We start from the raw sequence: 19,620 nt of genomic DNA, 5'->3' as shown, positions 1-19,620 counted from the left end.
TTGTACTAATACAAAGACTTTTTATCTCAGTTGGTTCAGATGATCACAAAATTTGAGTTAGTGAATTTTAAAGCTGTTTACTAGTAACTTGCTTGTATGTAGACGTACACATAATACATAGGGAATGTATCATGAATGGTCACTGTAACATTTATAATCTTCAGTTGGATTCACAGCTTTTAACTATAGTAAAAGTAGTTTCAAAACTTTGGTAAAAACAACAATAGAAGCTTTTCCCCCCAGTTGTGTCTGGTTTTTACCTATTTTTCCATTCTCATAAGTAATATTCTTTCAGTCATAACTGTGAACATGCTCAAAATTTCACTGACAAGCATAAATCCTGTAGTATTTTTACATGTAAAGAAATACCCTGACTCGGTATGGTTATGCACACCTGTAATCCCAGCTACTCCAGAGGCCGAAGGCTCACGTGCGCCCAGGAATTCAAGGCTGTAGTGAGCTATGATCGCACCACTGCTCTCCAACTTGGATGACACTGAGATCCCATCTCACAAAAGAAGGAAAAAAAAAAACTAAGAAACTATATATCCTTAGGTACAAAGTGGGAAGAAAAGCAAATTTTAAAAAATCAAGAGATACCAATAGTTTCATTTCTGAACGTGAGCAAGTTCCTAGAAGTTCTTTAAATTCCTACTCTTAAAAAAATGAAAACATCGGGAAATGTAGACATATTACTTCACTGTTCAAATCGCCATTAATTCTATCTATGAATGTTTAAAATAGAGTAGGTCTTGCTTAATAATTTCTCATTTTCTTCCCCTCATCATTTTTCAGTGAAATAGGAAGCTCATGGTGGTGTTAGCAGGTTAAAAGGGCAAGTTTTATTTGCTAACAGCAGTGAAAGACTAATTTTAATAGGGATTTAGGAAATTTCAAACAGGATCATGCTTATTTCTCAACGATGAACAATGTCCATTTTAATTATTCCATGAATTAAACCAGTATAGGTTTAATTGGGCAGTTTAGAAATCATTAAATAAATTGACAGATATAATTTGTTTTTTAATACGTTGTAAGACTATTATGCTGCAGCTCAAACGTAATACCAAAACCATTTGCTCAAAGAAACCTCGATGTTACTGACATTTCTTAATCCGTTTATCATGGCCATGATGAAGCTGTATTTCTTGATTCTGGGTTGATTCCTTCCGACAGAGAACAATCACAGAAGCAGGGCAAAAAAGAAGAAAACAAGTCTATAAAATAAGGTGCTAATGCTATAAAACTAGAGTTGGCAAGCTTTTTTATTTAACAAATTATAGACACTACAAATCTATAGGGATATCAAGCAAACACATTTTTTTCTCGTTCTGAGTATACCTCCGGTTGCTTGGTAAAGTTTAAAGTTATGTAAATGATTGGTTAAAAAAAATCTAATTTCTCAAAAGAAATAAAGCTTTCATATTAATTTTAGAGTTGAAAGTAGTTTCAGCCTGTGGGATTTCCTTAATCTTATGTTTTAAAGTAGATATTAAATGAAATAAATGAAAAATGTTATAAAATAAAATCCCAATCAAATATCCCCCCAACAAATATGCACACGGAGATGTAGACTGTCATAAACATATATTGAATCCCACGGTCTGATTAATACACAAATGAACCAAAAAATTAAACTTGAAATCTTGATGTCCTCAAATTCCACTATCTTAATAAAAAAACTACATATTGGGTACTTATACAAACTTTGAACCACTCTTCAAAATCTGTGAAATGCCCAGCTCCATTTAGGGACTTTTAGTTTCCATGTGTAACAAGAAACCTCAGCAATGAAATAATTTTCCCTAAACATTTTTGTGACCCAGAAAATGTAAAAAGTCATCAAACTGTCAAAACAAATTTCAATTCAAAACAAAGTCGTAGTTCTCAAGAATTTAATTAGAACCCTCAGAGCAGCTATCTGTTTTAGTTTCTGTGCTTACAGACAGTGACCTGCATGCCAAGATAGTTTTGTTGATTAAATCGCAGAGACTTCCTGCTTTTCCATGAAGAACCTTCCAGCTTGGAGAGAAGGTTCCAAGTCAGTGGTGACCTAGTTTCACACTGCAGAGTGTGCCACCTCTAGCAAGATTCATTTTTTCCTTTTAGTTTTTAACCTCCTGTTACAGTATTTTTACTTTAGAGTTATCTTTTTTATTAAATGAGAGGTGTATAAGTTATGTGATGATATTTTAAAGTGTCTGGTGTGCTGCAATTAAAAAGCAGTTAAGTATGTGTCTTGCTTTTCTCTTTAGAGCTTCCAAACTAGTTATTACTGTTTTAATTTTGCCTACTACTGAGAAGAATTCCCAGGGAACCCCTAGTTCTATAGGCTCTCTTTTCAATATGTAAGCAGCCTGGGGTTAGTAAGATACAAATTTATATTTAACTGTGCATCATTAAGTTTGGAATGTTGAAGGTATTCTATCCTGCAAGCAGGGCAAAAGACAAGATCATTGCATTGGATTTTAGAATTTGTAATTTTACAGACCATCACAATTTCAAGAGAATATTTTAGGGACTATTTCCCAACTTAATATTTTGACAAGTAAAAGAATTTTAAAAGAACAGACTTAAACAAAAACCCCAAATTGATACCATATACTAAGCAGTCATTTCACAAAAGACCATTCATTTTAACACAAGGAGGGAAGGAAAGAAGGAAAAAGGGAGGAAAGAGGGTGGAAGAAAGAGCAGAAGGGAGAAAGTAAGAGGGAGGGGACAAAGGAGGAAGAACGAAAGAAAGAGAAAAGGGAAAGGACAGTCACTTTAACTAAGTATAGTCTTATGAAAAACTACTGTTCTTTTATTATTGGATCTTTTTCTATCTTTTTCTATTGGATCTATACCATCAATGGTATAGACTAGCACTTGGGAAACCACTCAGTGAGATCTCCATCAACCATCTAATTTCATTTTTGTTTTTGAAAAGACAATTTGACCTGAAAATAAACGTAAAGGATGGGCTCTTTACTATTGGCCAGTTTACTTAGATTCTTCCCTTGGCTTTGACACTATTTACAGTATGACCATGAATAAGTCATTCAACTTTCAGAGACTTAATTCCACTCACTCTATAGAAATGTTATAAGCATTTATTAAATTTATTAAATCCAATATGTTAGTCACCTAAAAGACAGACAATCTGTATATTAAAATGCTTGAAATGTATTCATATTAATCAGATTTAGAGAAGTTGTGGCCAGGTGTAAAGGATGTTTGGATTGAATCCTGGCAAATGGGTAGCTAATCAGAAGGCTAAAAGAGGTGGAGGTATCACTATTCTAGGCAGAAGGAAAAGCCCATGATACAGCACACAGAATTACAACTTTGGGAAACCACAAAGAGTTTTTAGCTTGGCTAGAGTATAGGGCTGAGGTCTGCAATAAAGCTGTTTGAAAGGTCTATAGAGTAACAACCTTATTTTGTGGAGAGTGGGGAACCACTGCCGGGTTTTAAACAGGGGATGATTTGATCAGATCCACAAAGGTCAAGACAAGAGGCTTGATTCATGTAAGTTCCATTAGAGCAGGAACCGGTGCTTCATTCATACTCTATCCTTAATTCACAACAACAACAAGCTCACTAATATTTACTGAGAACTTGCAAGTTCTAGGCACTAATATAAGTACTTTAAATACATTAGCTCACTTATACCTCACCACAGCACTTTCAGTAAGGAACAGTTTTATTTCCTTTTATAAGGAGGGATACTGAGATTTGAGATTCTAACTACTTTGTTTATGGTCTCATATCTAGCAGGAGGAATGTAAAGGTCCAACTTAGACTTTAGATTCTCAAGGCCAAGTTCCTCACCATTGATTCACCTGCCTTCCTGAGCAAAAGAAGGAGCTCAATAAACACCCACTGAATGACTACGCAGCTTTCATGGCCTTGATCAAAATAATTTAGGATCTTTGAGTGCTAATTTTCTCTTTCCCTCTGGCAAGTTGAATCCTAAACCACTCTGAAGAGACAACAGCTATACACTTTTTTTTTTTTTTTTTTTTTTTTTTTTTTTTTTTTTTTGAGACACAGTCTCGCTCTGTCGTCCGGGCTGGAGTGCAGTGGCCGGATCTCAGCTCACCGCAAGCTCCGCCTCCCGGGTTCACGCCATTCTCCTGCCTCAGCCTCCCAAGTAGCTGGGACTACAGGCGCCCGCCACCTCGCCCGGCTAATAGCTATACATTTTTAAAAACCAGGCTGGGCGCAGTGGCTCATGCCTATAATCCCAGCACTTTGGGAGGCTGAGGCAGGCAGATCATGAAGTCAGGAGATGGAGACCATCCTGGCTAACACAGTGAAACCCCGTCTGTACTAAAAATACAAAAAAATTAGCCAGGCATGGTGGCGGGCGCCTGTAGTCCCAGCTACTTGGGAGGCTGAGGCAGGAGAATGGCGTGAACCCAGGAGGTGGAGGTTGCAGTGAGCCGAGATCGCTCCACTGCACTCCAGCCTGGGCGACAAAGCGAGACTCCATCTCAAAAACAAAACAAAACAAAACAAAAAAACCCAGCTTCTCTGTATATACTAAAACTTGTTACATTTTCCCTGATATTTAATTTCAATATGCTGAATTATAGCTTAATCCACATTCCTTGTTTATTCTTGGTAGAAATGAACATCTGGATACCTCCTCTTGAAAACAATGTGGGGAAGCATGAGGGTCAATAAATTTCCCCTTAATCATTTTCTCCTTCATGCTGCAAATATCAATTCCATTAGTCTTTTCATAAGCTAATCTGATTCCAAGGAAGGTGAAAAACAACTCTGAAAAATCTATTACTAATGTATCTAATGTCCTGTAATCGAATCCAGCCAATTGATTTCCCAGTTAGAGCTGAGACAATTCATCATCTAGAATGTTCATAAAAATTGTATAAGATTTAAACATATTTTACAGGCATAACATATTACCTCTCTCAATCTATTTTATTCTTTAAAAACGTATCATTACTTGACAGTGTGTTAAATACCTGATTGTATATTTATTGCCTGCCTTCCCCACTAGAATATAAGCACCTGAGGGTGGCCTTAGTTTAATCTTTTATTCACGGGACTTTGAACGTAGCCTGGAACATAGTAGGCATTCAATACATATTTATTTAATTCATTTATCTGAATCTAAATGACTATACATGGCTGAGTAAAGAACAGTGGATGATTAATCACAAACTGTGTCTTACAAGAAGGTGTTACAGTGAGATTAGTTTAGATAGGATAAAAGGGAGAGGTTGATCCATGAAGACAAACAAGATTAAAAGGGACGAATAGACTGTCAATTCCCATGACAAGGTGAGAACCTGAGAGGGAAAGATTTCAACTGAAGGAAAGTTCCAGAGGTATTATTCAAACACCTGTTAGCCATGGAGCCCCCCTATTGGACCCCCTATTCAGGAGCCCTGCTGAGGAAAGGCTAAACTGAAAGCTTTTCTGGCTTCTCTACTAAGTTGCATAGAGCATTTACGTGGCATAACTCATAAAAGAGGACTTTAAAAAAATAAACATAAAGGTTGTAATTATCTTACTCATTGTTTTCTACACCAGGTATTCCAATCCTTCTCTAATGGCCTATAGATAGAAAATCTTTTAGCTGTATACTTACGCTGGGGGGTAAACAGATAGCATGTTGTGGTGTTTAAGAGCCTTTGCTCTGCAATTACATTAAACTGGGTCTGGATCCTATCTAGGCTATTTGGGGAAGCTGTGACCTTAGACAAATCTCCTAACCTCTCTAGACTTCTGATTTTCATGAAAGTGAGGTCATAACCCTGTGTCACTGAGCTTTGTATAGTGAGATAATGTGTAAAAATTGCTTAAAGATCCTGGAACACAGTAAATGTTAAGTTCATCCTCCAACTGAATTCTGAGTAGATTCCATCCTCTCCTCCTCCACTTCAAAGGACAAGATTCATAACCCTTTCTAACTCTCCTCTCTGCCCTCCACAGTTATTTGGCACTTAACTGTGTGCCTCACACTGCACTAAATGCTGGGATTAATGAGATTGCAGGCACCATTCCCTCCTCCTAAGAACTGAGAACCAGTATGGAGACAGACATGCCAACACAAGAAAACAGGAGGCAGAGGGAAGTGCAGATGCCAGGGGTGCTCATAAGCAAAAACAAAGGAGAGTGGTGAGGGTGTCTTGCTCTATGGAGCCCATAAAGGGCCTCCGAGCATCTACACCATCTGAGGAGATGTCTCCTTTTGTGGATGCCAGGGCACTCTGACTCTCCCTTGTCTCCTGCTGCCCCCTCCCTCATTCATTACACACCACCCTCTCCCCCACGTCCATGGCATTTAGGGCATTCTGTGTTGTCTATTTTGCTTACCTGTGTGCTCATTTCAACCAGGCACGCTCTTCCTCAACACATAGGATGGCTGCCTTGAAAGCAGGGCTCTCTGTTTCATTTTTCTTTCTATTCTGAGCAGCATCTTCCATGAGGGCTTTCACACAGCAGGAATTGATCAGGGACTAATCAGTGTTCGGTGTTTCACTGAATGATTCCCATTGTGGGGATATTCATTCAAGAGTGGTCCTATTTCCTAACTGTCCAGCGAAAATCCTCCGTATAGAAAGACATCAGGAGCTTTTACTAATAGTCGCAGAAGCTGGACCGAGATATATGAATTCTAGCTCCAGTTCCCTGAAGTGAGGAATCAATATCACATAGAACCATACGCCTTAGGGAGCAATGGTACATGCTTGGCTCCTGTGTGCACAGTTTTCTTTACTACCTCCATGCTTAATTTACAATATTTTTCAGATGTCCTTATATGTAGTTCTTTGAATTAAGGGTATTGAAATAAAATGATTATCACAAATATCTGAGTCTACTATTTGGCTTCATTGTATCTTTAAGTAGGGGCTGTGGTTTTGAAGGATATGTTTCTTATGCACCCTGTCAAACTCAAATGGTTTTATCTAACACAAACAATAATTGGAGTAGTAAAAAATTCCACTCCATTTTCTTCTATTTACCTATTAGTGCTACTCCACTAAGTTAATGTTTTTTATTCTAGCTCTAATTAACAATTCTATTTTTAAAAGAATAATAGAAGTTTAAGTATCTGAAGGATTTCAAATATCAAGTCCAGTGATTTTTCAAACTTCAGGTCATAGCCCATTAATGGACTATGAAATAAATTTAGTGAGTTGAGACTGTATTTAAAAAATGAAATAGAATGTTCCATTCTATTTCATATTCTATAGAATATTCTATTCTATAAGTAATCAAAATAGATAGTAATAGAAATGCTTTTAAGCAATTTCATCTGAGATATATTGGTATTTGCATGTGTATATATCAGGTGGTGCTGTAAAATGTGGTAGGCAGAATTCTAAAATGGTCACCAAGATCTCCCACCCCTCTGGTGTACATGTCTGCATAACTCCAGGGTCTGGAATTTATGATGGACTTTATTCCCGCAATTAGGTTGTATGGATCTTAAGACAGAAAATCTGGGTGATCCTGACTCAATAACATGAATTCTTTAAGAGCAGAGAATATTCTTGGTTGGTTGAGACAAAGAATCCAAATGAAATAGATTTGATGTGAAGTTCTTTGCTCAAAGGTGGAGGGGGCCACATGACAAGAAAAGCAAGCAGCCCCTAGGAGCTGAGAGTGGTCCCTGGTTGACAGCCAGCAAGGAAATGGGTAGCTCAGCCCTACAACTGCAAGGGACTGAATTCTGCCAACAATAAGAATGAGCTTAGAAGCAATTATTCCCCTGGTTGAAACTCCAGATGAAAACATAGCCCAGCTAGTACCTTGACTTTATCCTTGAGACAGCCTGAGCAGAGAACCCAGTCATACCGTGTGGACTGACCTACAGAACAGGGAGTTCATAAATCGGTGTTATTTTAAACTGCTAACGTTGTGGTAGTTTGTTTCATGGCAATAGAACACTTGTACAGTGCTTTCTATGGTCAGCTGTGATAATAAAAAGAGAATAAGATGAAAAACAACTCTGAAAGACATGATTTGGTTTATCTCTTTCATTGTATACACGTAAAAATTAAGGTCAAATGATGGTAAATAACTTGTGCCAGATTACACAGTTAGTGATAGAAGCAGGGCAGAAGATACTCTTTCCTGAACCACAGTCTGACATGGTGATTACTTTCCTTTTACCTGAAGATTCATTTATTTCACATCAATAGTGACTAGCTTTCCCCTACTTATCCTAAATCAATGGAATTTTATTATACAGCCATCCCTCCATATCTGTAGGCTCTGTGTCTATGGACTCAACTAACCACTGATTCAAAATATTCCAGAGCAAAAACAATGAACAGTAACAACACAATATAAAACAATACTGACTACAAATACAGTATAACAACTATATAACTTTTATATTGTATTAGATATTATAAGTAACCTAGAGATGATTTCCAGTATACAGGAGGATGTGCATAGGTTATATGCATATACTATGCCATTTCATATCAGGAACTTGGGAATTGCAGATTTCTGGTATCTGTGAGGGTTCTGGAACCAATCCCCTCTACTCCCTGAATACTAAAGAATAACTGTACTTCTAAGAAAATAATTCTAGAAAAGCCACTGCAGCCACTAAAAGACACTTCAATGGCTGCAACATGTTTCTAGTTATTATTTTTTATTTGAAAATCCTTTAAGCCCTAAAATTATTGCTTGAATGTCTGTAGTAACTATAGTATAAAACTTCACTGCTAAATTTAAATGTACTTGACTTGGCCACAAGAGGGCTCCTAGAGTTTTCCAGGAGAGTAAACTCTAAACAGATATTGAAAGGTATCTTTCAATGAATGAGCATATCGGTTTGTAGATGGGTTCGTTGGCAAGGCTTCCTTCAGTGAGATTCTCTAGAACTTGTGGTAAAAATATCACTCAACTATATTATCCATAAAATCTCCAGCTGGCCGGGAGCGGTGGCTCACGCCTGTAATCCCAGCACTTTGGGAGGCCGAGGCGGGCAGATCAAGAGGTCAGGAGATCAAGACCATCCTGGCTAACACAGTGAAACCCCGTTTCTACTAAAAATACAAAAAAATTAGCAGGGCATGATGGCGGGCGCCTGTAGTCCCACCTACTCGGGAGGCTGAGGAAGGAGAATCGCTTGAAACCGGGAGGGGGAGGTTGCAGTGAGCTGAGATGGCGCCACTAAACTCCAGCCTGGGCAACAGAGGGAGACTCCGTCTCAAACAACAACGACGACGACGACGACGACGACAACAACAACAACAACAACACTCCAGCTTATTGTTGCGCAGAGGGGGGATGGCAGCCTTTGAGAGTCAGAGAAAGCCTGATTCTGACAGGCCACAAAAGAAGGTAGATTTAATTTGCAGAGCCTGCTATCTACAGCTCATGACCCCATCTTTAAATGATCTATGGCTGTATCCTCATCTATAAAAATAGCGTGTAACACCTACCTGTCCGAGCTGTTGTGAGGGTGAATTGAGGATAGAACCCAGGAGCTTAAATTGCCCCTGGCATATGAAATTATCAAAAAGTGAAAATTTTTATTGTTTATTACTAATACTTTTACTAAGAGACATTGAAGTACATTTGTTTTGTAAAGGGAACTTTCAATACAGGTGATTACACGGTTGCTAATATGTCAGCCTTGAAAGTAATGTTTCCAGGTCTAAATTACTAAAAGGGTTATGTAGAGTATATTTAACAGTTCAGAGGTCTCTTTTAACACAATAGACATGCCACTCATACTGATTATGAAGCAAACTGTTACCAATTCAACAGAGAAGAATTCACAAGTGGTGGTATTATTTAAAATAACTCATTGTTCATCTTTCTGCAATCCACCTCTTTTGAGACTTCTATTTTCTAGGCTTAGCCTATATTCATGGTGGCCAAGCTGGTTACTATCGTTCCTTTTTTTTTTTTTTTTTTTCTAATTTTTAAGGACCATTGAGTTTGTAGGATAAGCTTTATTTGCTGAAGGAAAAAATACTATGTCTTTTTAGCCAATTAGAGAAGCAATAGAAGGAGACAGATATGTTGCAGAGGAGAAGAGGATATTGGTAATTGGACAGAGTTATATAGACTTTGTGAGCTTTTCTAGTCAATTGATTTGAAGAACTGTGCTAGCATAAGTTTTTAGAAATATGTGCTTGTCTACACTTTTATTAATTCTCATTACCTGACTATGAACAATCTCACTGACACCCTGCTTGCTGCCTTTCAGAAAATGAGACTTGACCGTCTGGAAAAAGGAAGCCTGAGAATGAATATATAAGAAGAGGACATAAAATGGGGGGAAGAGAAAGCATGGTTTTAGCAGCCAAATTCTGAAATAAGGCTAGCCCTACATGGAGGCATTTCTTCAGCTTGAAGGAAAGAATTTAACCCAAAGACATTGGAAAATGACTTGACAAAGTCACACAGGAAATTGGTGTAGGAATTAGAACTAGAAATCTGGTCTCCTGATGATCATTTCTAGGAATGGCTACTAAAATATCAAAGAAAAAGATTCAAATAATCTTAAAACAAACATTCTCATATTGGGGTGGTGAGGATGGTAAATTTTAAAGAAAACAGGCCCTCTTTGATGTAACACTGGTTAACCCATTAAGCCACAGTCTCTACTATTACAGCTTTTGGATGTGACCGAATCTCTCCAAATTGAAGTAATAAGCAAGGCCAAAGCAGCCATTCTCTTTTTGGGTGGATTTGTCTCCCCTACTCATCATTCTTTCCCATGTATTAGATGTTTAGTAACTTTTGTCTCAGATAGATTGAAGACACTAAAAGCTGCTATCGTTCATTACAAAGCAAGGCTAAAGACACTCTGGGCTAATACGGTACACAAAAGTTGGTAATTTGATTTGTTTGGACTGATTGCCTACAACTCTCTGGTTAAATGTTAAAGTACAAAATTACAGGATATTATTATATCTGGGGGGAAATAATGTAATGCCTGCAAAACCCAAGCCGTATCTTCTTACTCTTCCCTATGACGGGCCTGGATGCCATTCAATTTTCCCAAAGTAAAGCAAAGTGCAAGGTCAAAATAGACCCACAATGTAATCTGTCCTCTCTCAGAATGTAATAACTTTACTTTCTTACTGGCTTTGTTAGTTACAGGCTGACATCAACCACAGTCTTAACAATCTGACAGAACAGGTTCAGAGACCTGGGAGCCCGAAGGGAAAATGAAATAAAACAAAAACCAAAAAACAAGAAAGGCACTGGCTGAACAATGACTGAAATGAAAATAGTAGCACACAAAGTTAAAAACTGAAAAACCTAAGAAGGTTTTTCTACACATATGTAGTACATGTGTATGTATATGTATGTATACGTACATTTACTTCCCTTAGGTTAGGATATAGAAGGTCCTCAAGCCTGTTTTATTTAACTTTGCTGAAAGTTTTTCAGTAGTTTTCCATCTTTATGTTCAGACCACATAAGAAAATGTCCAAATATATCATCAGAAAGGTTTACATGTTTTATAACAAGGAGCCATTGAACTAAACAGACCCAGAAATTCTCAATGCCATTTAGGTAGATTTCATCTATTCACTTGTGTAAAACATCTGGTGCTCACCAATTGTGTAGAACCTCTTCAGTTCGCTCCTTCTGGAAGGATGTTTCTGAGTATTTGCTGCATTGTTCTGCTCTTCTTCAATGATGGGGGTCTTGGGTGCAGGGGGCTTACTGGCTTGTGGTGTTTGCTTTCCTGCACCAGCAGAAGGGTTGAACCCCGGAGCATTAATATCCACCGACTGGGCCTTTTTCTTCAGCCTACAAGTAAAGAAGATCACATGCTGTGAATCCCGTTTCTAGAGACACATTTGTTCCATGTTTATCACATTTTTTTTCAACAATTGAGTTATATTTAGCCTTGAGATAGAACCACATCTATTCAGAAATGACAGACATTCCCTACAGTATTTTAAGAAAAATTCTACAAATATTTTTGAGACTAGAAGGAAAAATATCTTGTCTAATCATTTTGAAAGATTTCATTAAAATATAATGTGATAAAGAATTGTTATTTTTCTAATAACCAATTAAAATATAGTGTCAAAGATAATGGATTTGACTATAGTATTTAGTTCTGAAAGGAATTTTTTAATACTACAGTGAAACATTAGTTAAAAATAAATGTTAACTCCAAAAAGAATAATAAAATCATTATTTTTTAACCAGAGGCTGCCAGGGTTTTTCTGCTTAATGTATAACAGCATCTTAGCTGTAAAAATGATAGAATTCATGTTATTTTACTATGCATTCTCAATAACAATAAATGTGTTGCTCACTTCTACATTTTAGACAGCTGACATAAGGCCTAACACAGAAAGCAAAAAGCTATCCAGGAAATATTTCCCTGCTCATGCATATTTCATTTGGCATAAAAATCATTGTAAATGATGCTGAGTTAACTTCAAACATTTCAAGCTACACAACTAATGTCATTAAACCCTAAGTCCAATTTACTATTGGCCCTTGGTACTTCTGGAGGCTAATATTAAGTGTCAATTCTTCAAGTCTTCATTCCCTATAAACAAGATGGTGGCAATTTTCTTTATTATTTCTGATAACCACACCTGAACCCTTGCAATTTCCTAAAAGTTTCATACTTCTTCACACCTTCAAATTTTATTTAGGTTTTTCTAGTACGTTGGCTTCCCTTTTCTGCCTTACTTGCAGACCCTGTTCATGCTTGTTAGACATAGCTTCAACGTAACATCTGAGAAGCTTCCCATGACGTGGACCTTGGTAGCCTCACACCATTCAGCATGGAGGGTTATTCATAATTAACCCACAATTAGCTTCTATTGAATTGAATTTTCCACAGCAAAAGCTTTGTAAAGGGAATACAATCTATCAATTAGTAAAAGAGTCATTAATGAAAGCAATGTTTACTAAATTTTAGCCATTAAATTATGACCTATATGATTTCTACCTTATCCATATATGATCTATATTATCTTAATATCCATGAAAATAGATTCACGTAACTCAAATTGGCAACAAATATATTTTAAAGTGTTCCACAGCACTAGTCCTGAGTAATACAAATTATAACTACATTGAACTCATACCACACCCACCACAGTGGCTAAAATGTAAAAGACACGATACAAAGTGCAGTGATGAGAAGTGATTGGAATTCTGCTGCCCTGCTGGTGATGGTGCACACTGGTAAGGCTACTTTGAAAAAATGTCTCGCAATACCTAATGAAGTTCAAGGCATGCATTTTTATGTGTTAACCAAAAGATGCATTCAAGGATGTTCATCTCAGCATGATTTGTAATACACAAAAATTGGAAAAATTCTCAAATGTCTATCAACAGTAGCATAGAATTTTATACAGAAATGGAAATGCATGAACTATGACTATTAGCAGCAACATGAATGATTTCATAAAGATAGTTTTGAGCAAAGAATCCAGACATAAAAGAGTACATGCCCTATGACTCTATGTATATTAAGTCCAAACACAAGCAGTACTATCTACGATATTAAAATGGTAGGCTAAACATTGGGGAGTTACTACATTGATGACAACATGAAGGGGTTTATGGGATTCTGGTAATGTTTTGTTTCCTGATCTGCACACTGGGTACCAGGATGTATTTACTTTGTGAACATTTAACCATCTATGATTTTTGGATTTTTCTGGGTATATGTTATACTTCAATAAAACATTTTCATGAGAAATTGACTTTTACCTTATGGTAATCACTTCTTATCTGCAGGGAATATATTTCAAAACTTCCAGTAGATGCTTGAAACCACAGATAGTAACAAGCCCTATACAGTACATACCATGTTTTTTTCAATACATGCATAACTATGATAAAGTTTAGTTTATAAATTAGGCACAGTAAGAGATTAACAATAACACGGAACAACTATAACAATATACTGTAATAAAAGTTACATGAATGAGGTCTCTCTCTCTTAAAATATCATATCGTACTGTATTGCAGGTAACTGAAACTGCAGAAAACAAAACTGTGGATAAGGGGGTACTACTGTATTCATTTACAATGAAGATTATATATGGTGCCAATGGCTACTTGCCACAAAAAGGTGACAATAAAAATAGACTGAAGCACTTTTCATTCCAGCCTCCTAAAAACTGACAGAGTAGAGTGACATCTAATGAACAACCCTTTCTCCCTATCCAGCACCCTACTTCTCATGAGCTGAAATGAACTGTTCATTCATTCCTGGAATGGCTACTCACCACCCCATACTGTTCTGGGCACCAGGGATACACAGTGAACAACACAGGCAAAACAACTGCCATCCTGGAGCCCTTATTCTTATGGAGGGAGACAGGTGATAAGTAAACAAGCCAATATATAACAAATTACGTGGCAAAAAATGCAGTGGATTACAATCAAGCACAGTAAAAGACATAGGGAATGAAGGTATGCATTTGTACTGCTATGTATGGGAGAGCCAAGTAGGACTCATGGACCATTGGACTTTTGAGAAGAGACTGAAGGAAGGAGCCATGATCATAACAGAGGGAGCAGTTACGAGGGAGCAGCAGTTCAGGAAATAGACTTGTATGTTACGTTAGTGGAGCAGGGAGGCCACGATGGCTGGAACAGAGAAAATTAGGGGGTGAGAAGCTGGAGATGAAGTCAAACAAGATGGTGCTGGGGGCAGGGGAGTGAGGCCAGATCATATAGAGCTTCAAGATCGTTAAATGAGGCCAAGAGAGGATTTGAGCAAAGGAGTCATCACATGGTAAAAGAATCACTCTGAGCTGCTTTGTGGAAATTAGGGTGAAAGCTGTATCTCACAGCTAAGCAAGCTGAATGGAATCCTTCAAGCAGTAGTAACCAAAAATCACCTATGGCATTATATACTTGAGGAAACATGGATTTACACTGTATAGATTTATCTACTTTTTCCTAATGCCTTGTTCTTCCTAATAACACCATTCTTAGGTGTTTGTAGACTAGAGTTAAAGGCTACAGAAGGACTATATGTACCTAAGAAGGCATTAAGATTAATTAAAAAAAAAACAGTTTAAGAAATAAGTTGCATGTATACACAATGGAATACTACTGAACTTGAAAAAAAATCCTGTCATTTGCAACATGAATGAACCTGGAACACGTTAAATGAAATAAGCCGGGCACAGAAAGACAAATGCCACACGATGCGACTTATATGGAATCTAAAATAGTTCAACTCAGAAGCAGAGTAGAAGGGTATAAGGAGTTTAGATGGGTACAATGTTGATCAAAGGATATAACATTTTATCAAGAGAAGTAAGTTCAAGAGATCTACTATGCAACATGGGTGACCATAGTAAATACCCATGTATTGTATTTTGAAAATTTCTGAGAGTAGGTTTTAAGCGTTGTCACAACAAAAAATAAATATGTGAGGTGATGCCTATGTTAATTAGATTAAGCTATTGCACAGCATGTACATATTTCAAAACATCATTTTGCACACTATAAATGTATATAATTTTTATTTTTCAATTCATAAAAAAGAAGATAAATAAGCTGTAGATCACCAAGGCAACAAAGTTTATTTGGACTAGCATGGCTTTTCAGGAGAGCACACTTACACACACCACGATTTAGACCGCACTCACAGTATTATGTTGAACCCTATGAAATCACTAATATTCAACCATTTCTGACATTCAAAATGTCAATATTCTATAGTTGATCCTATAAATTTTATTTTAAAATTAAATTTGAGTTTCAATATAAAGCAAGTTATTTTGGGGGAAGGCAGTTTCAGAGGAGTAGAGATTTAGAGGAAAGGTGTTAAATTATACAAAAAGCCAGCTGCTCTTTAGTTCTGAGCAATAATTATTATCATTATTAACAATTATTTACATTTTATAAATATGTTTGACTTTCAATTCACATAGTAGATTATTTTATCACCAGGAACTGTTTATATTTTACATTGGCCCATTTTAGAATTGATCTAAAGTCTCATATTGGCTTATAGGATGGCTTATATTTGATAAAGGGATAGATACTATAATTGATGATGTTCTACCGACACTACAAAATACGTAAGCATCTCATTGCCCTTTTTATGTTCTCCTTAGAATGAGCAAAGGACATGGCACTGAACTCCAGACGGCCAGAGACAAACAGAAAATGACACTGTTATTCCCCTTCTTCTTTCTCCCCCTCCTCACCACTCTTCCCAACCAAGATTTGAAGGGCATCACGTTTTTGTTCTAAGTTTAGAACACTGCTAGTAGGTTTTCTGGCTTGCATAAGACGAGACTTCCATTTTCACGTTCTTAGAAAGCAGAACTGTGTGGGTAATTGAATTACTGGCTAACAATTCTAAAAATGAGTATTGTGGTTTACAAGGAAACCTGTTAAATGCTACCTTCAATTTCCAAATTTCATGAAAGGGGAAGTCTTGTTAAATTTTTAACAAGGTTCTTCATTAAATGCGTTAAACAAATGTAAATATGGCATAATGGAATATGTAGGTGTGCTGCATGAGATAAAATACCCTATTTGATAATAAATGAAACATTAAAATGAAGACAAAAATAAGCTCTTAGTAGGTACTGAGAGGTTCTTCGCTGAATGTGCTTTGTATTCCCAAAGGAAAATGGGTGCTGACGCCTTAGATAAAGACTAGGAAATAAGGAAAAGAAGCCATCTTTCTTGGCATGGCCCCTATAAGCAGACGGTCTGGTTTGTCTTAACTTTTGCTTTTTCTTGTCCCTCTGCTTTTGAGAGGTAAAGAACTATCCTATTCCTCCGCACATGTATTCCAATGCCTTCCTTCAGCATAGTAACAATGTTAGGTGCTTTTCTGAGACTCACTCTCCTCGTCTATAAAATGGGTATAAAATATACCTGAAAGGTTCTAAGAATCAATAAACACCATATGTGAAAGTGCCTAGCACAGCATCTACACAGGAAGCTCTCTATAAATGCAAGTTCCAATCATTTTGTAAGAGTATGTAAGATGCTATAACTGTGTTCTGCACAATTCCCAGGGATGCTGAGGAAATTATATCCACTTCTCAGGCTCCTTTCCTCCTGTACCACTTTCAATTAACACTGAGCCTGCAGGGACTGCACTACATTTAGAAGGAGGCTTGACTCATTCTGGAGTGTGGGTTTTGAGGGAAGAGTGAAGGATAACAAGAGAACTAACTGAATACGAGTCCCTTATGTGGTACGCAATGTGATATTTCTTCCACGACAGTCCCCAAATCTTTCAGAAAATAACTAAACCCATCAGATAAATCACCTGTGTGTGTGTGTGTGTGTGTGTGTGTATGTATGTGTATATATATATGTGTGTATATATATACATGTATATGGGTGTGTGTGTGTGTGTGTGTATACTCCTCACATATTTGACCTAAGACAGCAAACTCAGGAGCATAGATGGAGACCAGAGAACCATGAAGAAGTAAGGACAAGAAGCGGCAATGCAATTTGAGGAGGGCTCTTGACTTTCCTACTCTATAAAAATAGGGTTCAATACCATTTCAACCAGTTCTCCAAGGAGCAGGAAAGGCCTGGTAGGTTGATAATGAAATCCGAAGTGACAGAAACTAGTGAAAAAAAGAACTGGCAGAAAATATCCAAAACTCATCAATTTTAACAGAATGATTCTTATAGTAATTAGCTATATTTTACTCTTGCATAATTTATTTCTATTTTACTAGAAGCATAGGAAATCTAACACTCATTTTCTAAATCACTTTTTGAGTAGGATAAATGCACTTTGTGGCTTAAATGAATGAACGTACATCCCAAAGCCCAGGGCTTAGGCCAACAGTGACTGAATGTGGCTTTACACTGCTCACTGTGGAGGGTTTCTCTCAATATCTGGGTCAATTCTCTATTTCAATAGCTTTTGTTGTGGAGAATCTTTCTTCAAGCTTCCTCACTTTTAACCCTTATAAACCATTATGTATCACTTGTCATATTGTTTTTGTCTTATCTTCCCTTTTCCTCTCACATCTGTGGGGTTTCCACTTTCCTACTATCTCCACCCTTCTATCATCATCCCCTCACATCATAACCAAGGAATGCTTTTCATCTTTCTACATCTATCATGCTCTGCATCTCTTAATAGTTTTGTAATCTTGCCTAAATACTGCATGATACAACTCTACATTGAGCCTAAACGACATCATGATATGACTGAAATGCATAAGAAAAATATGTTTTTATTTAATTGAGTTCTTCACTGGAATCACCTCTCCCATCAAGTGGAATTCAAATTGTGCCTGGATTATAACTAGTTGGATATGTTCCTGAGTTCTGTAGTTGTCTGGGAGAAAAAAAAATAGATCTTCTACTATCCATTTACTATAGTCCTAAGATATTGGTGGTAACAGTAGCAACAGTTGAGAAAACCCACTATAGCATATGGGAATATTCCCTAGGTCTTAGGAATTTAAAGCAGTATAAAATTAGCATATAAAAGTCACATTTCCATATATTCCACTGTGTACCTTGAGAATAACAGAATGGCACTTAAGACTATGGACATGGGGACTGGATTATCTGGAACTGATTCCATAATGTGGCATTTACTAGCTGTGTGACCTTGGGCAATTGGGCAATTTTCCTAACCTTTCCTTGCCTCCATTTTCTCATCTGTAAAATGGGAATATTAGCAGTATCTGTCATAAAATTGATATGAAGATTAGACTAATATTTGAAGAAGTACTTAGATTTGGCATAAGTATTGTATGAATGTTTGCTTTAAAAAAACAAACATGAACATTCATTGAGCATTGATAATGTATCAGGTACAAGGCCACATGTTATACATGCAGTATTTCATTCACTGATCACAACAAGCTTATGAGGTAGGTAGCATATGTCCTATTGGTAGAGGTATCAACTGAGGCTTAAAGAAAGTAATGGAACTAGAAATTAGAAAAGCTGAAATACAACCAGGGCATTTTGAACCAAAGGCTACACTCTGGAATTAGGAGGCAGAGATAAACTTTAGCTCTTACACTTGGGCAAGGACCTGGACTATCTAAGTCTTATCTTTAACAGTGGTATTCATGCTATATCTGCCTGCTCTACCTAAGAAAGCTATTGTAAACATAAAATGTGTTCATTTCTATTACAGCAGTGTATAAAATTCCACAGAAATCTATATGCTAGTAGTAGCTATACACATTATCACTTTGCCCTATTCATTTGTTGTATGTTCACACAAGTGTGTGTGTGTGCGTGTGTGTCTGTGTGTGTGTGAGAGAGAGAGAGAGAGAGAGTGTGTGTGTGTGTGTGTGTGTGGTGTATGAAGGTATGTGAATGACTGTGCCCCAAAGGCCCAACACTTGTAGTCCTTTCCAGTAATTTCCAGCAATTTCCAGCAAGAAGACCATCTGTGGTTTGCACATCTTGTTACTGTTAGGGAAGCTGTCTCTTTGCTTCCTAAAAGAGCTAATGTAAGAATATTATTTAAAGTAGGAAAGCTGCTGAGAATGCAGGTTTTCCAAGTTGGATACTGTGGCTGCTGCAAAAGTCTCAAGTTACTCAAAAATAAGCTTTCGGGAGCAAATGCATAAAGAATTTTCACATTGCAAAATTAAGGGTTTTTGTTACCCCTCCTATAGAGTCTGACTAAAAATCAGCAGCTAAAAACAAACCATAAAATCAGCA

At 37.0% G+C, this 19,620-nt stretch overlaps 1 protein-coding gene across 6 annotated transcripts in view; it reads right to left on the bottom strand.

Moving 5' to 3' along the window:
* OXR1 (oxidation resistance 1) overlaps positions 1-19,620 on the bottom strand; it is a 506,009-nt gene that overhangs the window by 229,741 nt on the left and 256,648 nt on the right. For all 6 annotated transcript variants that reach the window (XM_030938264.1, XM_030938267.1, XM_030938266.1 and 3 more), the window contains one exon: positions 11,558-11,754. In XM_030938264.1, coding sequence (XP_030794124.1) covers positions 11,558-11,754 — 197 coding nt within the window. Of the gene's footprint in view, positions 1-11,557; positions 11,755-19,620 lie in introns of those variants that run through there.

Source organism: Rhinopithecus roxellana, chromosome 9 (assembly GCF_007565055.1).
Source record: "Rhinopithecus roxellana isolate Shanxi Qingling chromosome 9, ASM756505v1, whole genome shotgun sequence".
NCBI lineage: Eukaryota > Metazoa > Chordata > Mammalia > Primates > Cercopithecidae > Rhinopithecus > Rhinopithecus roxellana.
Note: the sequence above shows the minus strand (reverse complement) of the source record. Positions and strands in the feature narration are given on the sequence as shown.